The sequence below is a fragment of the Danio rerio genome, chromosome 1 (genome assembly GCF_049306965.1).
Source record: "Danio rerio strain Tuebingen ecotype United States chromosome 1, GRCz12tu, whole genome shotgun sequence".
NCBI lineage: Eukaryota > Metazoa > Chordata > Actinopteri > Cypriniformes > Danionidae > Danio > Danio rerio.
In genome coordinates, this window is record NC_133176.1 from 52,585,001 (window position 1) to 52,604,998 (window position 19,998).

A 19,998-nucleotide genomic window follows, 5' to 3' on the forward strand; every position below is an offset into this window, starting at 1 on the left:
CGTCCCCTCCATCCATGCCAATGCGCCCTTGCAAAAAAGTTTTGAGACCCCTTTACATTTATCACTCTTTGTTTTATGTTGCAGCCATTTGCTAAACTCATTTGAGTTCATTTATTTTCCTCATTATTGTACACACAGCACCCCATATTGCAAGAAAAATTCAGAATTGTTGACATTTTTGCAAATTCATTAAAAAAGAAGAACTGAAATATCACATGGCCCTAAGTATTCAGACCCTTTGCTTAGTATTTAGCAAAAGCACAAGAGCTAAAATCATTTAAGTATTTTTTTTTCTCATTATTGTACACATATTTACTGTAAAACTCAGAATTGTTGGCAAAAAACAAACACTGAAATACCACATGGTCCAAAGTATTTACAGTACATCTTTTGCTCAGTATTTAGTAGAAGCATCCCTTTGATCCAATACAGCCATGAGTCTTTTTGGGGATCCTCTGCCATTCCTCCTTGCAGGTCCTCTCTAGTTCTGTCAGATTGGATGGTAAACATTGGTGGACAGCCATTTTTAGGTCTCTCCAGAAAAGCTCAATTGGGTTTTAGTCAGGGCTCTGGCTGGGCCATTCAAAAACAGTCAGGAGATGTTGTGGAGCCACTCCTTCATTATTTTAATAACTCATTACTAATAACTGATTTCTTCTATCTTTGCCATGATGACAGTACATAATATTTGACTAGATGTTATTCAAGATACTAGTATTCAGCTTAAAGTGACATTTAAAGGCTTAATTGGGTTAATTAGACAAGTTAGTATAATTAGGCAAGTCTAACAGTGGTTTGTTCTATTGATAAGGGGTTCCCAAACTTATCAGCCAGCGACCCCCAAAGTAACAATGCTAGTGACTTGTGACCCCCAATATCTTCTGATGTGGTTACAAATATACAACCCTTGTATGCAACAACACACACACAAATAGGCCCAAGTCTATTCTTCATTTAATTTTGGAGAAAGTCACTCTGAGGCCTTCCTACATATTAAGTCATGGTCTTTGTAATGTATCTGAGTGTCCTAAAGGTGTCAGAAGGTTTAACCTGGTGCCATAAAATCAATCTGCTGCATTTGACTTTAAACAACGCAGGGGTTGCAATCCAATAAAAGTAAATTAAAGGCTGATGGCTTTTTATTTGCATGTTGTTGTTTTTTTTTTTTTTTGTAACTATTAAATTTTGTCTCCTGTAGGTTATGGATAAAATATAGTAATTCTAATGGTTTATTCATTCATTCAATTATTTTATTTTTGGCTTATTCTCTTTATTAATCTGGGGTTGCCACAGTGGAATGAACCGCCAACTTATCCGGCACATTTTCACATATCCGGCCCTTCCAGCCACAATCCAACACCGGGAAATCTAATGGTTAAAAAAAATAAAAAGAATTCGATTTTTGGAAATCAACAAGTGAATTCCATCCACCCCCTGCCTCATTGCCCCATGACCCCTACTTTAGGCACCACAGCTGTAGACAATTAAAAAAAATAAAAATAAATAAATAAATAAATATATATATATATATATATATATATATATATATATATATATATATATATATATATATATATATATATATATTACTTAAGGGTGAAAAAAAATAATTATCCTAATGTTTTTAAAAAAAAAAAAAAAAAAAAAAGCTCTTTATCCAAAAGAAAAAATATTATAGGAAATACTGTGAAAAATTCCTCACTATGTTAATAATCATTTGGGAAATTTTTCAAAAAAAAAACAAAAAATTCACAGAAGGGCAAATAATTTTGACTTCAACCGCATCTCTTAAGCAGAAGAAAAAGAATCAAAAAAAAAAAAAAACATGGCCGTTAGATCCTCACAGATAGTCTGGCATGGAGGAAAGAATTCATGTGACACCATGGAGATTTACTGTCGCAGCCTATGATACACTTTGTCACCGAAAGACTGTGCAAACTATCTGATCTTGCGAACGCTCATGTCAGGAGCCGCACAGATGGCTTGTGCCTATTGTTAGCTCTGTAGGAGGCAGTGCAACGGGTGGAAACGGGCGCACAGCAGAGTTTGCATTGAACTTTGCAGTGACTCATCTAAAAAGATGATGAATGATTTTGCTGTAGGAGCTGGAGCTCGGCATTTTTAATGTGCTGAAGTCACATCTTAGGTGTGTGCTACAAACTATTGTGCCTGTGCATGCAATTCACTTGATTTCTTTAAAACATCCTAGTGGCAGTGTCAACTTTTATTACTTTCCATCATAGCATTGAGTTGTATTTATTATATTTACATGGCTTTATGTATAGTTATATGGCATTATAGTTACTTATACACTATCCATTTTAATGTACAGATGAAGTCTATTATGATGAATTATAACCCCCCTGTATATTTTTTTTCCCCAATTTATGTTTAATGAAAGTAGGTTTTTTAAACACATTTTTATTAACAATATAGTTTTAATTACTAATTTCTAATAACTGATTTCTTTTATCTTTGCCATGATGACAGTACATAATATTTTACTAGGTATTTTTCAAAATACTAGTATTCAACTTAAAGTGCAATTTGAAGGCTTAACCAAGTTAGTTATAAGATAATCAGGCAAATCATTGTATATTAGAGGTTTGAACTGTAGATCATTAAAAAAAATGTTGCTTAAAGTCTACCTCAGAATCTTTTCAAAAATGCATCATAATGGGCGTCGAGCTCCGCATTCAGAGGCAGGAGTGGGCGTGGCCAGCAGAGCAGGGGAGAATGAGGGGAGCGAACAACTGTTGTCAGTTAGCTCACAAAATGAGACACAAACCATGAGGAGACCCATGATTTTATAGTTTACAAAGTTAAATTGCAAACAAATAAACAGTAATTTAATGCCCTGCTACATTTGTCATTTGTAATTTCATATAAACACAACCTTAATTTATATCATTATAAAGATAATCCTGTTCATATAAAAACTATAAATGGGGACTTCTCCCTCAATCCCCGTGTCTGAATGCAGACTCAGTGCAGCAGGTCTCTTGTCCTGCCTATTTCAACCATTAGCCCTGCTGGTAATCTGGAGGATTTAGGTGAACACAGCAGCACGGCGATGTGTCTAAATGTGAACGAACTCCACTGATAAAGGACAAAGTCCACCATTCTCCACAATACTCGTACAGCTCTCCCGACAAAAATGCTTGCTGCACACAAACAGCTTTGCTGTGTCAGCCCTAAGAGGATCGTGGGGAAAAACATGGAACAAACCCCGTGGATCATGGAAACAAACATATACGACCCTTCATGAACGGCTAAATACTGTGTGCCGTGGGTCCGTGGATGCGGCCTCACCCAGTCATTAACGTGTCTCACAGCTTGGCACTGGCAGGTCTGCCTTGCTTTCGGAAAGCATGTGCAGTCATGAATAATTGAGAAGAAGGGTCATAGGATAAGAAAACGTTTGCTATGAATAACAAAGAGAAACCGACCCGTCATCTTTGCATTTGCAGTTTTGCACTCCGTCACCGATTTTGATCCCGTCACAAAAATCATTTTAAACCCGGAAGATGAAATTAGCTGACAAAAGCTCAAAATTAATCAGTTTTCCCCACAATTAAAGCTGACAGGTTCTAATAATATTAACCTTAATGTTTTTTTATTATTATTAAAATCTGATTTTATTCTAGCCTAAATAAAAAGAAAGACTTTCTCCAGAAGAAAAAATATTATAGGAAATACTGTGAAAAAATCGGTGTCCAGTTAAACATCATTTGGGAAATACTTGAAAAATAAACCGTTCACAGGAGGGTGAATAATTTTGATTTTAACTGAATGCAATAACCATTTTGACCAATTCTTATCAAATCTATCCTTAGTTTGCCTAAGAGAAAATGTATCCATACTGTATCAAATATATCTTTTACAATCACTATCCACAATTCTTAGGCTAATGTAATTTTAAGTTAAAAAGTAAAAATAAATAAATGTTAAAGTCACCATTAAAGGACCTCAAAAATGGAAGTTTATATGCATTCATCCGTTGAGTACAAAAAAGATACTTAGAAGAATGTTCGTGTAACGCTTCTCTTCCTGAAGACGCAAATCACTCAGGCGGACACAGAGAACTGCGTTCTGCGTTGTTTATTCTGTAACAGAAATATACATCCTCTGGCAACAGTATGCATTTAAACATGCATCGCCTTTCTGCATTCAGCAACCATTTTCTGCTGTGTTGCCACATAAAGTCATTTTAACAAAACATTATTTATTTACAAAAGTTCAACATACCTGTAACAGAAATATACATCCTCTGGCAACAGTATGCATTTAAACATGCATCTAAAAAAACCAAACAAATAGTAAGAAATCACCCCTGCACATATTAATGTCATCATTCCAGCTACACATAGCATGAGCAAATTAAACCACACAAAGTTTGTCACACACGGCAATCACTTGACAGATTTGATCTAAAACATCACTTAATGTTCATATTGGACTTGTATGTGTTATTAATATGTGTTAAAATACAAAATTTGTCACATTTAGCTGGAGCACATTTTACCTACCGCCTTTCTGCATTCAGCAACCATTTTCTGCTGTAGGCGGGGCTTTGCAGGTGAAAGGTGAAAGAAACAATTACACACTGTTGCCACAAGAGGTCTCTCAACAGCCACAAAATAAACAAAATAACCCATTTTGGTGAAAGACAATTAAACATTATTTTAACCCTGTTACATCCACCCCAGCTGAATTTCACCAAAATCGCGAACATGCGGAAAAAAACGATAAGATACACACAATAATCTGTCAAAATACAAGACCAACACACAGAGAAACTAACAACTATCAAAGTATCCCGTAAGGATGAATAAAGAAGAGACTGGCGCCATAGTCTCAACTTATCAACTGTCTGCAGGATGCCCAATATACACCCCACAACTCTGCGACAAAATACATCAAAGTTACAGTAAAGTGTGTACACCAATAAAAATATTTGAGAAAATAAATAAATGAAATAATACCACTATTATTAGCCTTAAGAGTAAAGAGAGAGGAAGAAAAAAAAATCACATAGAAGCAGAGCTTCTTTAGTTCCCAAATCTCAATCGCAAAACATCCATTAACTGTCTCAAAAAAACAACTACTCTCGAAGAGCTTGAACAATTGACTTACAAATGGATGTTACATAACCCCTAGAATTATGGCTTACATCTTGTCTTGACATAGTGTAGAGTAGTCTATTTACTGGTCTGATGACACGTCCAAAACGTGATGTCGCTCGGGTAAATACACGGGGAAAGTCATCCTGGACTTGTCTTAGACTACCACTTGAATTGCATGGCTGACTGGGTAGTGGAACGGAACCAGCAGGTTGCTCAGGACGAACAAGAGGAACATCACTCATTGTATTCACCACATCAAGACTGGCTGTTGTGCTAGCAGGACAAGACATTTCACTGTGTAGGTCAGCCCGATCAGAGTTATCCTCAGGTAACTGAGAGACCCATTCCAGAGTTCTACCAACACCTGTTACACTAGAACAGATCGTTCCAGTGTCCTCAACAATGGACAGATCATCTCTGATAGACACTGAGTCAGCTGGAATAGGGATAACACTATCAAACTCACCAACAGCAGTAGTGCCTATATCAGCATCAGAACTCACATTGATGGACTCATCCAAACAGTTACCACTAGGGACACCATCTACAGTCTCATTCTGATCTAAGCACAAGTCAGCATCGTGTAAAGGGGAATTCTCAGCTGACGAGAAAACATCTGCTCCTGGATCACTTGAAGGGGACAAGGATCCAGAATCATCTGTCAGTGGAAGAAAGTTGACTAGTAATAACAAATTACGGTGAACTACTTTCTCCTGGCCGGTGGTAGTATTACGAATTCTGTATGTGTTTGTATCAGGAAATTTTTCAATCACGATGTAGATTGCAGTCTCCCAACGATCTGAAATTTTTTTCTTTCCCCTCTCAGCACGATTCGCCAACAGTACACGATCAGAAATGCTAATATCAGACCCTTTTGTCTTCCTATTATACAGCACAGCATGACGATGTTGCTCCTTAGAAGCATGTTTCTGAGCTATTTTCATAGCCTCAGAAAGATCCTTCGTAAGTGAAGACACATACTTGGAAAAATCAGTAGTTGTTGAGTCACTCAAGACACTTTGAAACATTAGATCTATAGGCAGACGGGGCACCCTCCCAAACATGAGGTAGAAAGGTGCAAACCCGGTAGTCTCATGCACCGTACAGTTGTACATGAAAGTGAGAGACTGTAACCGCCTCGGCCAATCAGACTTCTCTCCAGGAGGCAATGCACGAATCATATTACCAAGCGTCCTGTTAAATCGTTCGACAGCACCATTCCCCATTGGGTGGTATGGGGTTGTACGGGATTTCCTAACACCTGACACTCTGAGAAGTTCACTGATAAGATTGCTCTCAAAGTTAGCTCCTTGATCGGAGTGTATTCTCTCAGGAAAGCCATAGATGCAGAAGAATTTGTCCCATAAAACCTTGGCTACCTCCTTAGCTGACTGATTTCTACACAAGAAGGCCTGAGCCAGTCTAGTAAAATGGTCGGTCACAACAAGAACATCAACAGATTTGTTTTGTGAGTTTTCTGCTGACCAAAAGTCAATGCAGACAATCTGTAGAGGTCTGCTTGACTGTATGTTAACTAGAGGAGCTCTATCACTGGGTTCGGCGGTCTTGCTGACGACACAACGCTGGCACTGACGTACATATTCACGCACATCTCTGTCGAGAGATAACCAGAAAAAACGTTGCCTCACTAGACTGAGAGTTCTGAACTGACCTTGATGGCCTGCATGATCATGTGTTCCTTTCATTACCTCGACTTTAAGTGATTCAGGGACTACAAACTGGAAACGCCTTGTCTTCAAAAAGCTATCCTTCGACACCCTGTAAAGCACTCCATCGACCATCTTAAATTTTTCCCAATGTTTCAAATACCTTACAACTTGAAAAGGTTCATGCGCTCTCTCTCTTCTCGAAGGCCTACGGCATCGCTCTACGTACTCCACAACGCGAGATAAAATGCTATCGCTGCGTTGTTTATCACGAAGCTCACTCACTGAGTACGCAGGAAGACAACCATAGTCATTATCAACCACCTGAGGCACACAGTGTAAATTTGATATTGCACGTACTTGTGCTCCAGTCTCCCAGTCATTATGGGACCGAAACACTGCTGAAACCTCATCACTTGAAAAAGTCATGCCATTGTGGAAAACAGAATCTGGCCGAGGAAATTGATCATCACTATTTGTTGACTGTCTAAACGCATTTTGAACAGAAACATCAGACATCTCAGTCATATTGTTCCTGAGACAATCAAAAGCTTCATGCAACAACCTGTGTCCCACGTGCACAAACGGTTCGCGGCTCAAAGCATCGGCAACTAGATTCCGAGAACCAGGGATGTACTTAATATCGAAATCATAGCTGGCTAACTTTGCTACCCATCGCTGCTCGCAACAATCCAATTTTGGCTTAGTCATAATATGGGTCAGCGGATTATTATCAGTGCAGACGGTGAACTTGTTACCTTTTAGCCAGTGGCTAAACTTGTCGCACACTGCCCATTTTAACGCCAAAAATTCCAACCTGTGAGCAGGATAATTTCTTTGTGACCGAGAAAGCGATTTACTGGCGAATGCAATTGGCCTAGCCATTGTATCTCCCTCTTGCACTTGAGACAAAACAGCTCCGAGGCCATCCAATGAGGCATCAGTAGATAGAATAAAGGGCTGATCGAATTTTGGGTGAGCCAAAACTACGCTGTTGATCAAAGATGACTTAAGCCCCTCAAAAGATCTAACATGATCCTCTGTCCAATGTTCAGGACGTAACTTACAGCTCTGCAGAGATCTTTTCCGCCTCCATCCACCCTTAGAGTTCTTCATCTGGCCTGAGAGTAGATCAAAGAGAGGTCTAGCAATGGATGAATACTTGGGTATAAAATGTTGGTAGTAGTTGATTAAGCCAAGAAATGACCGGACGCGTTTCTGACTTGGAGTCACACCATCCTTCTCCATCAAATCAGCATAAGTCATTCTGGCAATACTGTCAACTTTACATGGATCAGTAGAGATGCCTGTTTCGTCAACTATATGCCCAAGAAATTTCACTGATCGTCTGAGAAAGCAACATTTCTTTGGTGAAAGCTTTAAGTTGTGTTTACTCAACCTACTAAATACCATCTCGAGACGCTCCAAAGCGATCTTCTCATTAGGGGCAAAAACAAGTAGATCGTCGAGATAGCAAAGTAAGCTTAAGAAGTTCTGATCACCAAAGATTGCAGTCATCATTCTCATAAAACTACCCGGACTGTTACACAACCCCTGTGGAAGGCGGTTATATTCATACAACCCCACCGGTGTAGTAAATGCGGAGTATTTTCTGTCATCATCATGCAAGGGCATATTGTAAAACCCAGATGTAAGATCTAAGGTGCTGAACAGGCAATTGCCACCAAGTGCCGCCAAGCAATCAGCTTGATGGGGAAGCGGGTACGCATCCTTAAACGTTCTTCTATTTAGCCACCGGAAATCGGTGCAAATGCGCAAGTCCCCGTTCTTTTTCCAAACCAGCACTAGTGGAGAAGCAAATTCACTAGTCGATTTACGAATTATTTCTCTTTCTTCCATCTCGTCTAGGACTTTGCGGAGAACCTGATACTGGCTCGGAGGTATTCTTCGGTAAGGTAGGCGAAATGGTTTGGTATCAGTGACATGAATTCTGTGTACAAATCCCTCAGCCTTACCACAATCAAGGTGATGCCGAGAGAAAATATTCTCGTACTGTAAAATAAGTTCTCGAAGCTTATTCTTACAGTCTTCAGAAGCCTCACATGAGTTAATATCTAATGCACCCAGACCAGCATGTTCCAACTGTTTAACCAAATCCTCCCGTCGATCTAGGCAAGTTCTGGAGTCAACCCTTTGAGTACAGTTAAACAGTGGATCATCATTACAGGTGGGTACAAGATTCTCCAAATCCTCAAGTGCCACGCATGCAAACAGATCGGCAATTTTTGCGTTGCGTCTCAACAAAACTTGCTGATGAGACAAATTAATCAGCTTCAGCGGCACCCAACCATCACCCCACAACGGTGTAACAAGCCTAGCCACTAACACGTGCCTAGGGGCCGATCTAGAAGTAGTAGGCTCAGTTATCACAGTACTACCGGGTGAAATGACACAAGACTTATTCAACTTACCCCAAACCAAGTATTCACGCCCAGGTTCCAAACACACTGCTGACGTACATCTGACTGTACCAATCTTGTCTGGGATTTCCTCACCCTTCCAGCGTTCCATCCCAGCCAACATGGAAAGGAACCTTTCTGATTCCTGATCATCATTCAGACATGGATGAGACAAGGCATTCCAGTATGCAGGACAACGTTTAGACTCACGGAGCACATGTTTAATCACATTTGTCCCAATTATTAGCTCGTCTAGTTGGCCTTGGACAACTAGCGTAGGCACAATGATCTTGCAGCCATAAACTTCCATCTCAATATCATAAGCAGATTTAGGCTTCACTCGAGTACCACCACACCCTATCAGGACTGCATCAAAATTGGATCTATTCTCTTTTGTCAACACACCAGCATCGAGGAGTTTGGCCTCTGCTTTTTCACTCATCGTACAGGCCATTGACCCACTATCAAGCATTCCGCCAAGAGTCAACTTGCCCTCCACGATGACTGGTGTGTAAAACAAACTAGAACTACTGCTAATTATGTTTGTGTTCTGTACAATTACATTTTCTGTCAACTCACCAAAATCTACACTCACCGCATCTGCAGCTTCAGCACAGGCAACATTCTCATGGGAGTCATCATCTAGACCCGCACATCCCCCCACCATATACGGGTCTATAAGTTTCCCCCACTCTGGTTGCGCCGAGCTGACACCCTGCGTGGACATACATTCTGTGAGTGACCTGGTGAAAAACAAGAGAAGCAAAGCCTATCTCTAAAGCAATGAGTTTTGGTGGTGTGCGTGTTAGCCTTACAAACATCACATTGTACACTACCTTGCCTATAAACTACATTTTGAGGGCTCGGGACTCTAGAATTTTGTGCCACCTTTTCTAGCACTTGTTCAAGCATACTCATCATCCGACTGAAGATCTCACTATCAGGCTTCTGCACGTTTTGTTTCGTGTAGATGACTGGTTCAATACACTGAGCCTCAGACAAACTACTCGGAACAGCTGGAGGAACATTAGACAGGTCTGTTTGAATGTTAGACTGACAATAATCAGTTGTCTTTTGTGGGTCAGTGCAATGTATAGAAGCGACAGTGTATCGAGGACGAGGATTAAGATTGCTCAGAGGAGTTCTTTTTTCTCTTTGATAGTCATCCAACCTTCGTTGAATGTCCCTCGCATTCCACTCATCAATTGGTTTGCATTTAAAAAGACACAACAATTCAGGGTCGGGGCAATGTTTCACAAACATGCGCGTCACTTCCATGCTAATGTCATCCATAAATCTACCCTGTCTACGCAATCCTTCTTCAGCCAAATCCGCTGATTTGTTAAGCCTGATCCAGTAATCGACTGGATTTTCTCTTGGTTCTGGGTACGTCGAATAAAAATCAGCTAAGGGCAGACAAGAAGCTGCATCACTGAAATATCTCTGCAGAATTGAATAGATAATGTCAGGGTTGCGTGCGGCATTTAGAGAAGTATCACTCCTCAATCCAATTTTCACAATGTCCCTAGCTTTGCCCATCAGCCTTGACATTATCTCATCAGCTTGGTCAGATATTGGACACTTTTGTTTGATTAACTGTGATTTTGTCAAATCAATCCAGTCACGGACAGAATATTTGTCCGAACCATCACCTTTAAACATTACTGGTTCTCTTTCTGCTTTTACGTGCACAGTGACTTGAGGCACATCTTGTCTGACACTGTCGACATCCGGGTCTTTGCTGTTATGTAAGGCGCAATTGGAATTAACAACCCCAGTCTCAGCAAGCCGTGCCATGATCGAATCGCCTATTTGAGCCCCAAGTCGACCCATCATGTCTGTTATTTGCTGCAAAGTTTGGTCAGTATTATCAGCTTTTGGAGTTGAAACAAAAGGACCATGCCCCGGAAAATGTCCCACTGTTTGGTTTCTTAAGCTGTGCCCACGACCAACACCTATAGTGTTATCGCGCACTGTTTGTACATGCTCAGTACCAGGGAATGACTCATTACGCAAAGTAACATCATTGTATACCCCAGTAAGCAAAGCACCCCTCCCTCTGGGAACAAATGGGCTTGTTGCATCAAAATCAGAAGGAAATTTTTCGGCCATAATTGAATGTAAGGAATAATAATAACACAATTATATATATATATAAAGAAAAAAAATAGTGTTCTGAGTCCAAAGTACAATTTTACCCTAAATTCAAGGATGTAGATGGCCTGAAAGAAAAGAAAAAAATGAAAAAGTGAAAAATATATATATATATGTAACCAAATGACCAACCAGTCAACAGTCAGTTTTGGAAATAGTGATGAAAACACAGCATTCTCCAAAGTTCAGCAATCATGTGACGATCTTCAGGGTTCAGCAAACATGCGAAGATCTTCAGAGTTCATCAATCACGCAACAGTCTTCAAAGATCAGCAATCACACAGCGATCCTCAAATTTCAGCAACCACGCGGCGATCTGCGTTGAGCGGATCCTCGCGATGCCACAGGTCACGGCACCAGTGTAACGCTTCTCTTCCTGAAGACGCAAATCACTCAGGCGGACACAGAGAACTGCGTTCTGCGTTGTTTATTCTGTAACAGAAATATACATCCTCTGGCAACAGTATGCATTTAAACATGCATCGCCTTTCTGCATTCAGCAACCATTTTCTGCTGTGTTGCCACATAAAGTCATTTTAACAAAACATTATTTATTTACAAAAGTTCAACATACCTGTAACAGAAATATACATCCTCTGGCAACAGTATGCATTTAAACATGCATCTAAAAAAACCAAACAAATAGTAAGAAATCACCCCTGCACATATTAATGTCATCATTCCAGCTACACATAGCATGAGCAAATTAAACCACACAAAGTTTGTCACACACGGCAATCACTTGACAGATTTGATCTAAAACATCACTTAATGTTCATATTGGACTTGTATGTGTTATTAATATGTGTTAAAATACAAAATTTGTCACATTTAGCTGGAGCACATTTTACCTACCGCCTTTCTGCATTCAGCAACCATTTTCTGCTGTAGGCGGGGCTTTGCAGGTGAAAGGTGAAAGAAACAATTACACACTGTTGCCACAAGAGGTCTCTCAACAGCCACAAAATAAACAAAATAACCCATTTTGGTGAAAGACAATTAAACATTATTTTAACCCTGTTACATTCGGATAGTCGGTAGCCGGGGTTTCATTATAACGTAAATCAAATTTTTCATCAATCAAAGTTCACAAAAAAACGTATTTGTTAGAGCAGCTGATTGTAGTATTGGTAACCTAGTAACCAACAGTAAACAAGGCAAGCATAATGGAGACCACTGATTGGTCACCTGGCTGTAATGTTCAAGTTTATATGGTTTTACTCAAGATTATAGCTGTGTCTCATTTCAGAGGCTGCATCCTCAGAAGGATGCAGACTTCAGAGGTGAGTTCTCGGAAGTCCAGACATACCGAACTGAGCGTTTTGAAATAAGACGATCTAGCCTACAGAGGACAGATCTCATCACCTAGCAACGGTAACAGCTACTGTTAATAAGCTGTAATCAAATTTGTAATGACTTTTTAAGTGATTTTAAAACTTATTGTATGCAATCTAAAGGCGAAACAAGGTTTAAAAAAAGCTGTAAATATAATTCCTTTGATCCACACATGTACACATGAACATGTACTCTTTCGTAAGACATGTCATTCTCTTTTTGTTCTTTAACATGTTTACATATTCACGTAAAATAAACTTATTTCTAACATTTAAACCTGAGTTTTCTTTTAAAAACGTGCTGCTTTTATCAGCGCAATGAATCTTGGGACATTCGAGGCCCTGAAGGATCCACCAGTTGTGTCCTTTATTATCTGGAAAATGAAGGACGCATTTTGAGGCGGCATTTGAAGGAGCCTGCGAATTTTTTTGAAATGAGACAACCTTCATCACGTCGCGATAATGCAGCACACTTCGAATGCATCCTTTAGAGGATGCCGCCTCTGAAATGAGACACAGCTAGTGTATTTCTATCTCCTATTATTTGCAGTAACCCTTTTTGACAAGCACAAAACCACCTCAAGCGAGTGTAAAAAGAAATAATAAAAAAAAAAACGTATTCTTTGAAATTTGACTTTTTTTGTTTTTTTATTCACCAAGTTTATTTACACAACATCGGCCTTTTAGGGGGACTTTTGAAGTGCAAATATTATTTTTGAAAGTCATACTGTTATTGTCTGCATTCTTGTCAAAATGGTGAAGTCATTTGCTTACCTTTGTGCTTAAAGGGGGTACAGCCTTTGGGGCCCACCGTTACCCATAAAAACTTATTTTATTTGTTTAGCTATGTGCTAGTCAGATACTATTAGCCGCATTTCCACTGTCAGCCCAGTGCACGCTAGAGTTATAAATAGAGCAGCCATGGTTAATAGCCTCTAACTGTGAATTTCAAAGGCATAATTAATGAATCTGTGCAAACTGAAATTCATCATTATTTCACAAACTCATAATGAGTTGTCTACTTTTGTTAACTCTAAACAGTTTAACGAAGGATCTTAAAAGAGCACGGTTTTGTGTTTGTTAGTAGTATTGTCATAGTATTGTGTTTGCTATTGAAGTATTGTCATAGCTTAATATATTAGGTTAATCTTATTACATTTTATTGTTTTAAAAACTTTGTATATAATTATTTTGAACGCAAGAGAAACACTTTTAAGTTGTTGTCCTGAAAACACAGCATGAGATTTAGGCATAGACATTGTATAATAGATAGCTAGACACCTCATTGTCCGCTTCGGTCGGTTGCGATACGTCAAACCGGCCACCATCTTAATTCCGTCATCAGAGCGCTATAAACAGACGCAACTGAACAGAGGAGCTGCTGTTTTCTTGGATATAGAATACAATAACGCTTCTATTTATTAACTGATTAAAATTTTATGGGGTGAAAAAAAACTCTACTTACCTAGAAGAAAGCTCAAACTTGTAATCTAAACTAACCGGCCACTTTATTAGGTACACCTTACTAGTACCGGGTTGGACCCCTTTTTGCCTTCAGAACTGCTTTAGTCCTTCTGGCATAGATTCACCATAGATCCATGCTTTCATGTTGCTGACGCCAAATTCTGACCCTACCATCCGAATGTCGCAGCAGAAATCGAGATTCTTCAGACCAGGCAACGTTTTTCCAATCTTCTATTGTCCAATTTTGGTGAGCCTGTGCAAATTGTAGCCTCGGTTTCCTGTTCTTAGCTGACAGGAGTGGCACCCGGTGTGATCTTCTGCTGCTGTAGCCCATCTGCCTCAAGGTTGGACGTGTTGTGCATTCAGAGATGCTCTTCTGCATACCTCAGTTGCAACGTGAGGTTAGTTGAGTTTCTGTGGCCTTTCAATCAGTTGAACCAGTCTCGCCATTTTCCTCTGACCTCAGACTTCAACAAGGCATTTGCGCCCACAATACTGCCACTCACTGGATATTTTCTCTTTTTCTGACCATTCTCTGTAAACCCTAGAGATGGTTGTGCGTGAAAGTCCCAGTACATCATCAGTTTCTGAAATACTCAGACGAGCCTGTCTAGCACCAACAACCATGCCACGTTCAAAGTCACTCAAATTTATTTTTTCTCCCCATTCTGATGCTCTGTTTGAACTACAGCAGATCGTCTTGACCATGTCTATATGTCTACATGCATTGAGTTGCTGCCATGGGATTGGCTGATTAGAAATATGCGTTAACAAGCAGTTGAACAGGTGTACCTAATAAAGTGGCCGTTGCGTGTATATGTTATGGTATAAAGAAAGATGTATTATCAATAAAATTATCTCCTGTATCAAAGTAGAGCTGGAATCCTTTATTTTTTTTTTTCTTACAGTTTTATAGCAGTTAACAAAAACCGTTCATAAAATGAAATGATTCACACATTATAATAATATTATAATAATGTGTAATTATTAATATAATATAATAATATATAATAACATTATATTAACATTCTATTCAATAATGCACAATCAATTCAGAAAATATGAAAAGATTAATTAATAATAGCAAAAAAATATGAAATAGTATTTTCGTGCTATGTATAATTATACAATTCAGGTAAAACAACTCAGGTATTTTACGCAATCCTAGTTAGACTAGAGATATAACATCAATGCAGTGAACGGATTAAGATGGTGGCAGCATTGACGTACCATTCAATGGCTCTTGAGGTGTCTAGCTATCTATTATAAATGTCTATGGTTTTAGGTACAGTGAATGTAGCCTGGCTATAATGACTCTTTAATGGCTAACATGATGTTGTGTTCAAATGTAGAAACCGATCACGAACCATGATTTGACTAATCAGCTGTGAGCAAAGTGACAAATCTCTGACACAATAAAGGCACTCCCCCAGTTTCTCTTCTAAATTAAAAGTTTTATTTACAAAATACTTCTAAAGATAAAGTCTGATTTTAATGAGGATTATTTCATATAACTATTTTGATAGATGGTAATCATAGGTATTAACCAATCAAGTTTAGTTATGATTTTGCTGCTAAAGGTTGCATTTTTACATACAGCTGCAATTTTTTGCTTTTTTTTTTTCAAAATAGTCAATATTAATATAAATATCAACATATAAATGTTTTAAAAAGAGTTTAGATTTGAGTTGCAGCATTCAAAAACCCAGCTACTCGCTTCAGCTGGTTTTCCATTAGGGTTTTTCTGATGCCAGCGATGAAGGCAGCGAGCCCATTCTTGTGGTTTCTGCCATCCCCCTCTCATCTGTTCATTCTGACTCATTTTAATAGTTCATTCTTCCTCTGTGACTCCATAGGTGATTGTGAAGACCACAACAGAGTATCAGCTGAAGGAGAAGAAGAGGAAGCTGTATGTGCCCAGCATCAAGAAGCTGAACATAAACCTTTATGATGAGATGTCTGAGAAGCTCAAGGTAAAAAATAAAAAGTGTTACATCATTCTTATACAGTTATGTCTTTTTATGACAGTTATACAGTCAAATACTTGATAGGGATTACAATCCCATTGGTCCTCCCCGTTTGAATTAAAAAAGGCATTTAATGAATAAAGGTATGATGTTATGATAAATGATAATGTTAAAGTTAGTATATATGGTACAGCAGATTTGAGTCAACAGTTAATACTGCTCATATATAGGGAAACAAGAAACATGGCATACTCTTTGTGAAGTACTCCATAGTTATTTATTTTCCTGTTTGTAATAACCATTTGGACCAGTTCTAATCAAATCTATCCATAGTTTGCCTCAGAGAAAATGTATATTCTCCATATCAAAAATATACCTTTTACAAGCACTACCCACAGTTCTTAGGCTAATGTAATTTAAGTAAAAAAAACAAAAAGTGAGATTAAATAAATGTTTAAGCCACCATGAAACATTAAGATTGCCTTTTTTTCCCTCTATCGTGGAGTACATCTACTTTAAAACAGTCCTGAAATGAGAAAATAAATGTAAGACGGTGCTTGATTTTGTCCTTTAGTGAACAGATTGGAGTTTTTGGAACATGGATGGTGCTAACAAAATGAAAAAAGATTGATGAGTGGATGAAATAAGCAGAAATAACACACTCCTTGATAGCCCCACCCTAAAGGACTAATAGCCCCGCCCTAAATGACTGATAGTCCGCCTTAAATGGCTGACAGCCCCACCCTAAAGAACCGATAGCCCCTCATTAAATGACTGATTGCAACGCCCTAAATTACTAATAGCCCCACCCTAAATGACCGATAGCCCTCCCTAAATAACCAATAGCCCCTCCCTAAATGACTGACAGCCCACCCTAAATCACTGATAGCCCCGCCCTGAATGACTAGTAGCCCAGTCCTAAATTATTAATGACTGGCTGATAGCCACTCCCTAAGTGACTAATGGCCGCGCCCTAAAAGACTGATAGTCCCGCCCTAAATGATTAAAAGCCTGGCCTTAAATGACTGACAGCCACACCCCAAAGAACTGATAACCCCTCATTAAATGACTGATAGACACACCCTAAATGACTGATAGACTCGCTTAAATGATTGTAAGCCCCACACTAAATGACTCATAGCCCCACCCTAAATGGCTGATGGCCCCGCCCTAAAGGCATTCCATGTGACCAGAAGTGAAGAAAAATCTTTGAGGGGGGAGGGAAGGCTATGATATTTGATGCAGAGCACAGATACATCATTTAAAACAAGCACTACTATATTACTATAACAATAAGAGCAAATTTTTATTTAATTCCAACTTTTTATTGTGTGTGTTTTCCAGCTGACTGGGTTGATTATTATAACCTTGGCGTTTCTGGCGTGTCTGCTGCTGTTGGTCATGTATAAAGCGCTGTGGTATGATCAGCTCGGCTGTCCCGAGGGCTTCGTTCTCCAGGTATTCACTAAAGCACACACACACTGGCTCTGTCAATGCTGATAGACAACAGCCTTAGTCTGCTTTACAAACCATTTGTGGTCTTAATTGTAGGTGAGAGTTTACTTATTTATTTTACAACTTGTAGCTTTTATAAAAATTAAGCTGTGGTTGATAGTCTTTTAGACAGACAAACAGATAGATAGATAGATAGATAGATAGATAGATAGATAGATAGATAGATAGATAGATAGATAGATAGATAGATAGATAGATAGATAGATAGATAGATAGATAGATAGATAGATAGATAGATAGATAGATAGATAGATAGATTTTTGCTCAAAATAGATCCTACTTTTAGTGTGAAGGGATCATATTAAAATAGCGGTACGTCATATAAATGATTCTAATATTGATTTCATAGCTTGTGCATTAAGGTTTTGTTTAACCTTGTTATTGGTGCTATGAGAGACTTTGTGTGTCAGTGGTTCTTCATTGGTTGATAGATTACATTATAGTAGCGTAATCTGAAGTTCATTCTAGCACTCCTATTCATACTTCAAAGAATGTAGCTTTTACTAACTCGGAAATTGTCAAACTAAAAGTGGTATTTTCTAGTCCATACGCTCCAAAAAATAAAGCTTCCAAATGGGAGTTTCTTTATTGTTGTCATAAAATAAGGTTGTTGTTTTTTTTTTTGTTTTTTTGTTTTTGTGAATAGTTCATTTTAATAATAATAATAATAATAACTATATCCCTTGGTATGATCTTTTTTTTTATCGTTTTTTAACCACAAAGGTTCTTCCTGACAAACTATCATTTGTAAGATTGTATGCAATTTCAAAAGGAGATGCTCTCACCATTAGTGAGTCAATGAATCATTCATTTAGTGCTTTTGTTCGAAATCAGTGACTCATTGAGAGAAAGTGACTTCTCATGAGTGAGTCATTGTATTATTCACTCAACTGTTTGGTTCAAAAAAGTGTTTCATTCAAAAACGAATGACTTTGTCTGTCTGTCTGTCTATCCATCCATCCATATATCCATCCATCATCCATCCATCCACCCACCCACCCACCCATCAATCTGAATCCATCCATTCCAATCCTTCCATTCCAATCCATCCATCCATCTGTCCTAATCCAATCAATCTCAATCCAATCCATCCATCCCAATCCATCCATCCCAATCCATCTATCCCAATGCAATCCATCCCAATCCATCCCAATCCAATCCATCCATCCCAGTCCCCTTCAATCTAATCTAATCTATATGTAAATAGTGTGATTTCACAAAGTAGTACATGTTCCTGGATCAACATTCCAATCAGCCAATCAGAATTAAGAGATGTTTATAGTTTACAGTTAGGGTAATGTACCTCTATAAATGTTATCGAACTATTATTCCTCTGTGTTTTTGAAAATCATTTACAGTTAGGGTTGGGTTTAGGGTTAGGGAATTGGTATGGATTAAAATGTTGAACAAAAAAGACTATCTAGGATCAACAGAGATGTTAATCCTGGATCACATCTTTAAAAAATCCCACCAATATTTTATTCCTTTATTTATTTTGTTTGTTTGTTGCTATTTGTACCGGGATGCTGTTTAAAGCTAAGCATGTTTCATTCTAGCATCAGATGCACAGCTTTTCAAAGTATATGTGTTCTGTATACAGAACCTAAAATCTGACTTTCAGCTTTATCCACCTATAATAGACTCCATTTAGTCAGCTTATTAGGATTTGAAGCAGATTAATGAAGCACTAACCGCATGTTTTGTTCTTTGTGATATTCGTTTAACGCATTGCTTTGTTTCCGGCTCATCAAAGCCGAGCTAGAGCTTTTCAGCCCATATAGAATATATCTGAAGCTGTGCGTTAGCTTTGGCGGAGTGTGAGAATGTCTTTAATTAGTGTTAACCGTGACTAAACTGTGATTAGGCCTGCAGGGGTTTCCACCTCTCCCTCTTTGATGCCGAGACCACTGGTGTAATTAGCGTGCCACACTAATGTAGCGTTGCTAACTTGAAGAGCGGGAAAATTGCCTCTTGTTAAGAAGGAATGAGGTTTATGGAGGTTCTGGCATGTTGACGTCTCTTGAATGACATCTTTCCCTCACAAAACACTGTATTTTCTATTAGTTTAATTTTTTGAAATGACTGACTGTCAGCACGCTTTGCTCAGCTGTCACTTGAAGCATTTACAAGCATCTGTTTTACAAGTCAGGAATATAATAAGCCTTTTAATGTTTGCGTACCATTGAAAATTATAGTTTATTACTGCTCTCTAGGGTGTGGAGATGGTTCAAGTTGTAGGGGGAGTGATTTTTTTTTTTTTTTTTTAATCAGAATTTGTATTTTACAAGTTGTAATTTTGTATTAAATATGTATAGAATAATTTCAGCATGACTTTAAACTTTGATATGTTT

The 19,998-nt window shown here is 38.5% G+C and overlaps 2 protein-coding genes across 2 annotated transcripts in view; one reads left to right on the forward strand and one right to left on the reverse strand.

Moving 5' to 3' along the window:
* Window positions 1-19,998, reverse strand: part of gsk3bb (glycogen synthase kinase 3 beta, genome duplicate b) — an 834,817-nt gene that overhangs the window by 696,765 nt on the left and 118,054 nt on the right. The window lies entirely within an intron of this gene.
* Window positions 1-19,998, forward strand: part of caly (calcyon neuron-specific vesicular protein) — a 28,184-nt gene that overhangs the window by 5,282 nt on the left and 2,904 nt on the right. The window contains 2 exon segments of the mRNA NM_001326550.1: window positions 16,022-16,138; window positions 17,477-17,590. Coding sequence (NP_001313479.1) covers window positions 16,022-16,138; window positions 17,477-17,590 — 231 coding nt within the window.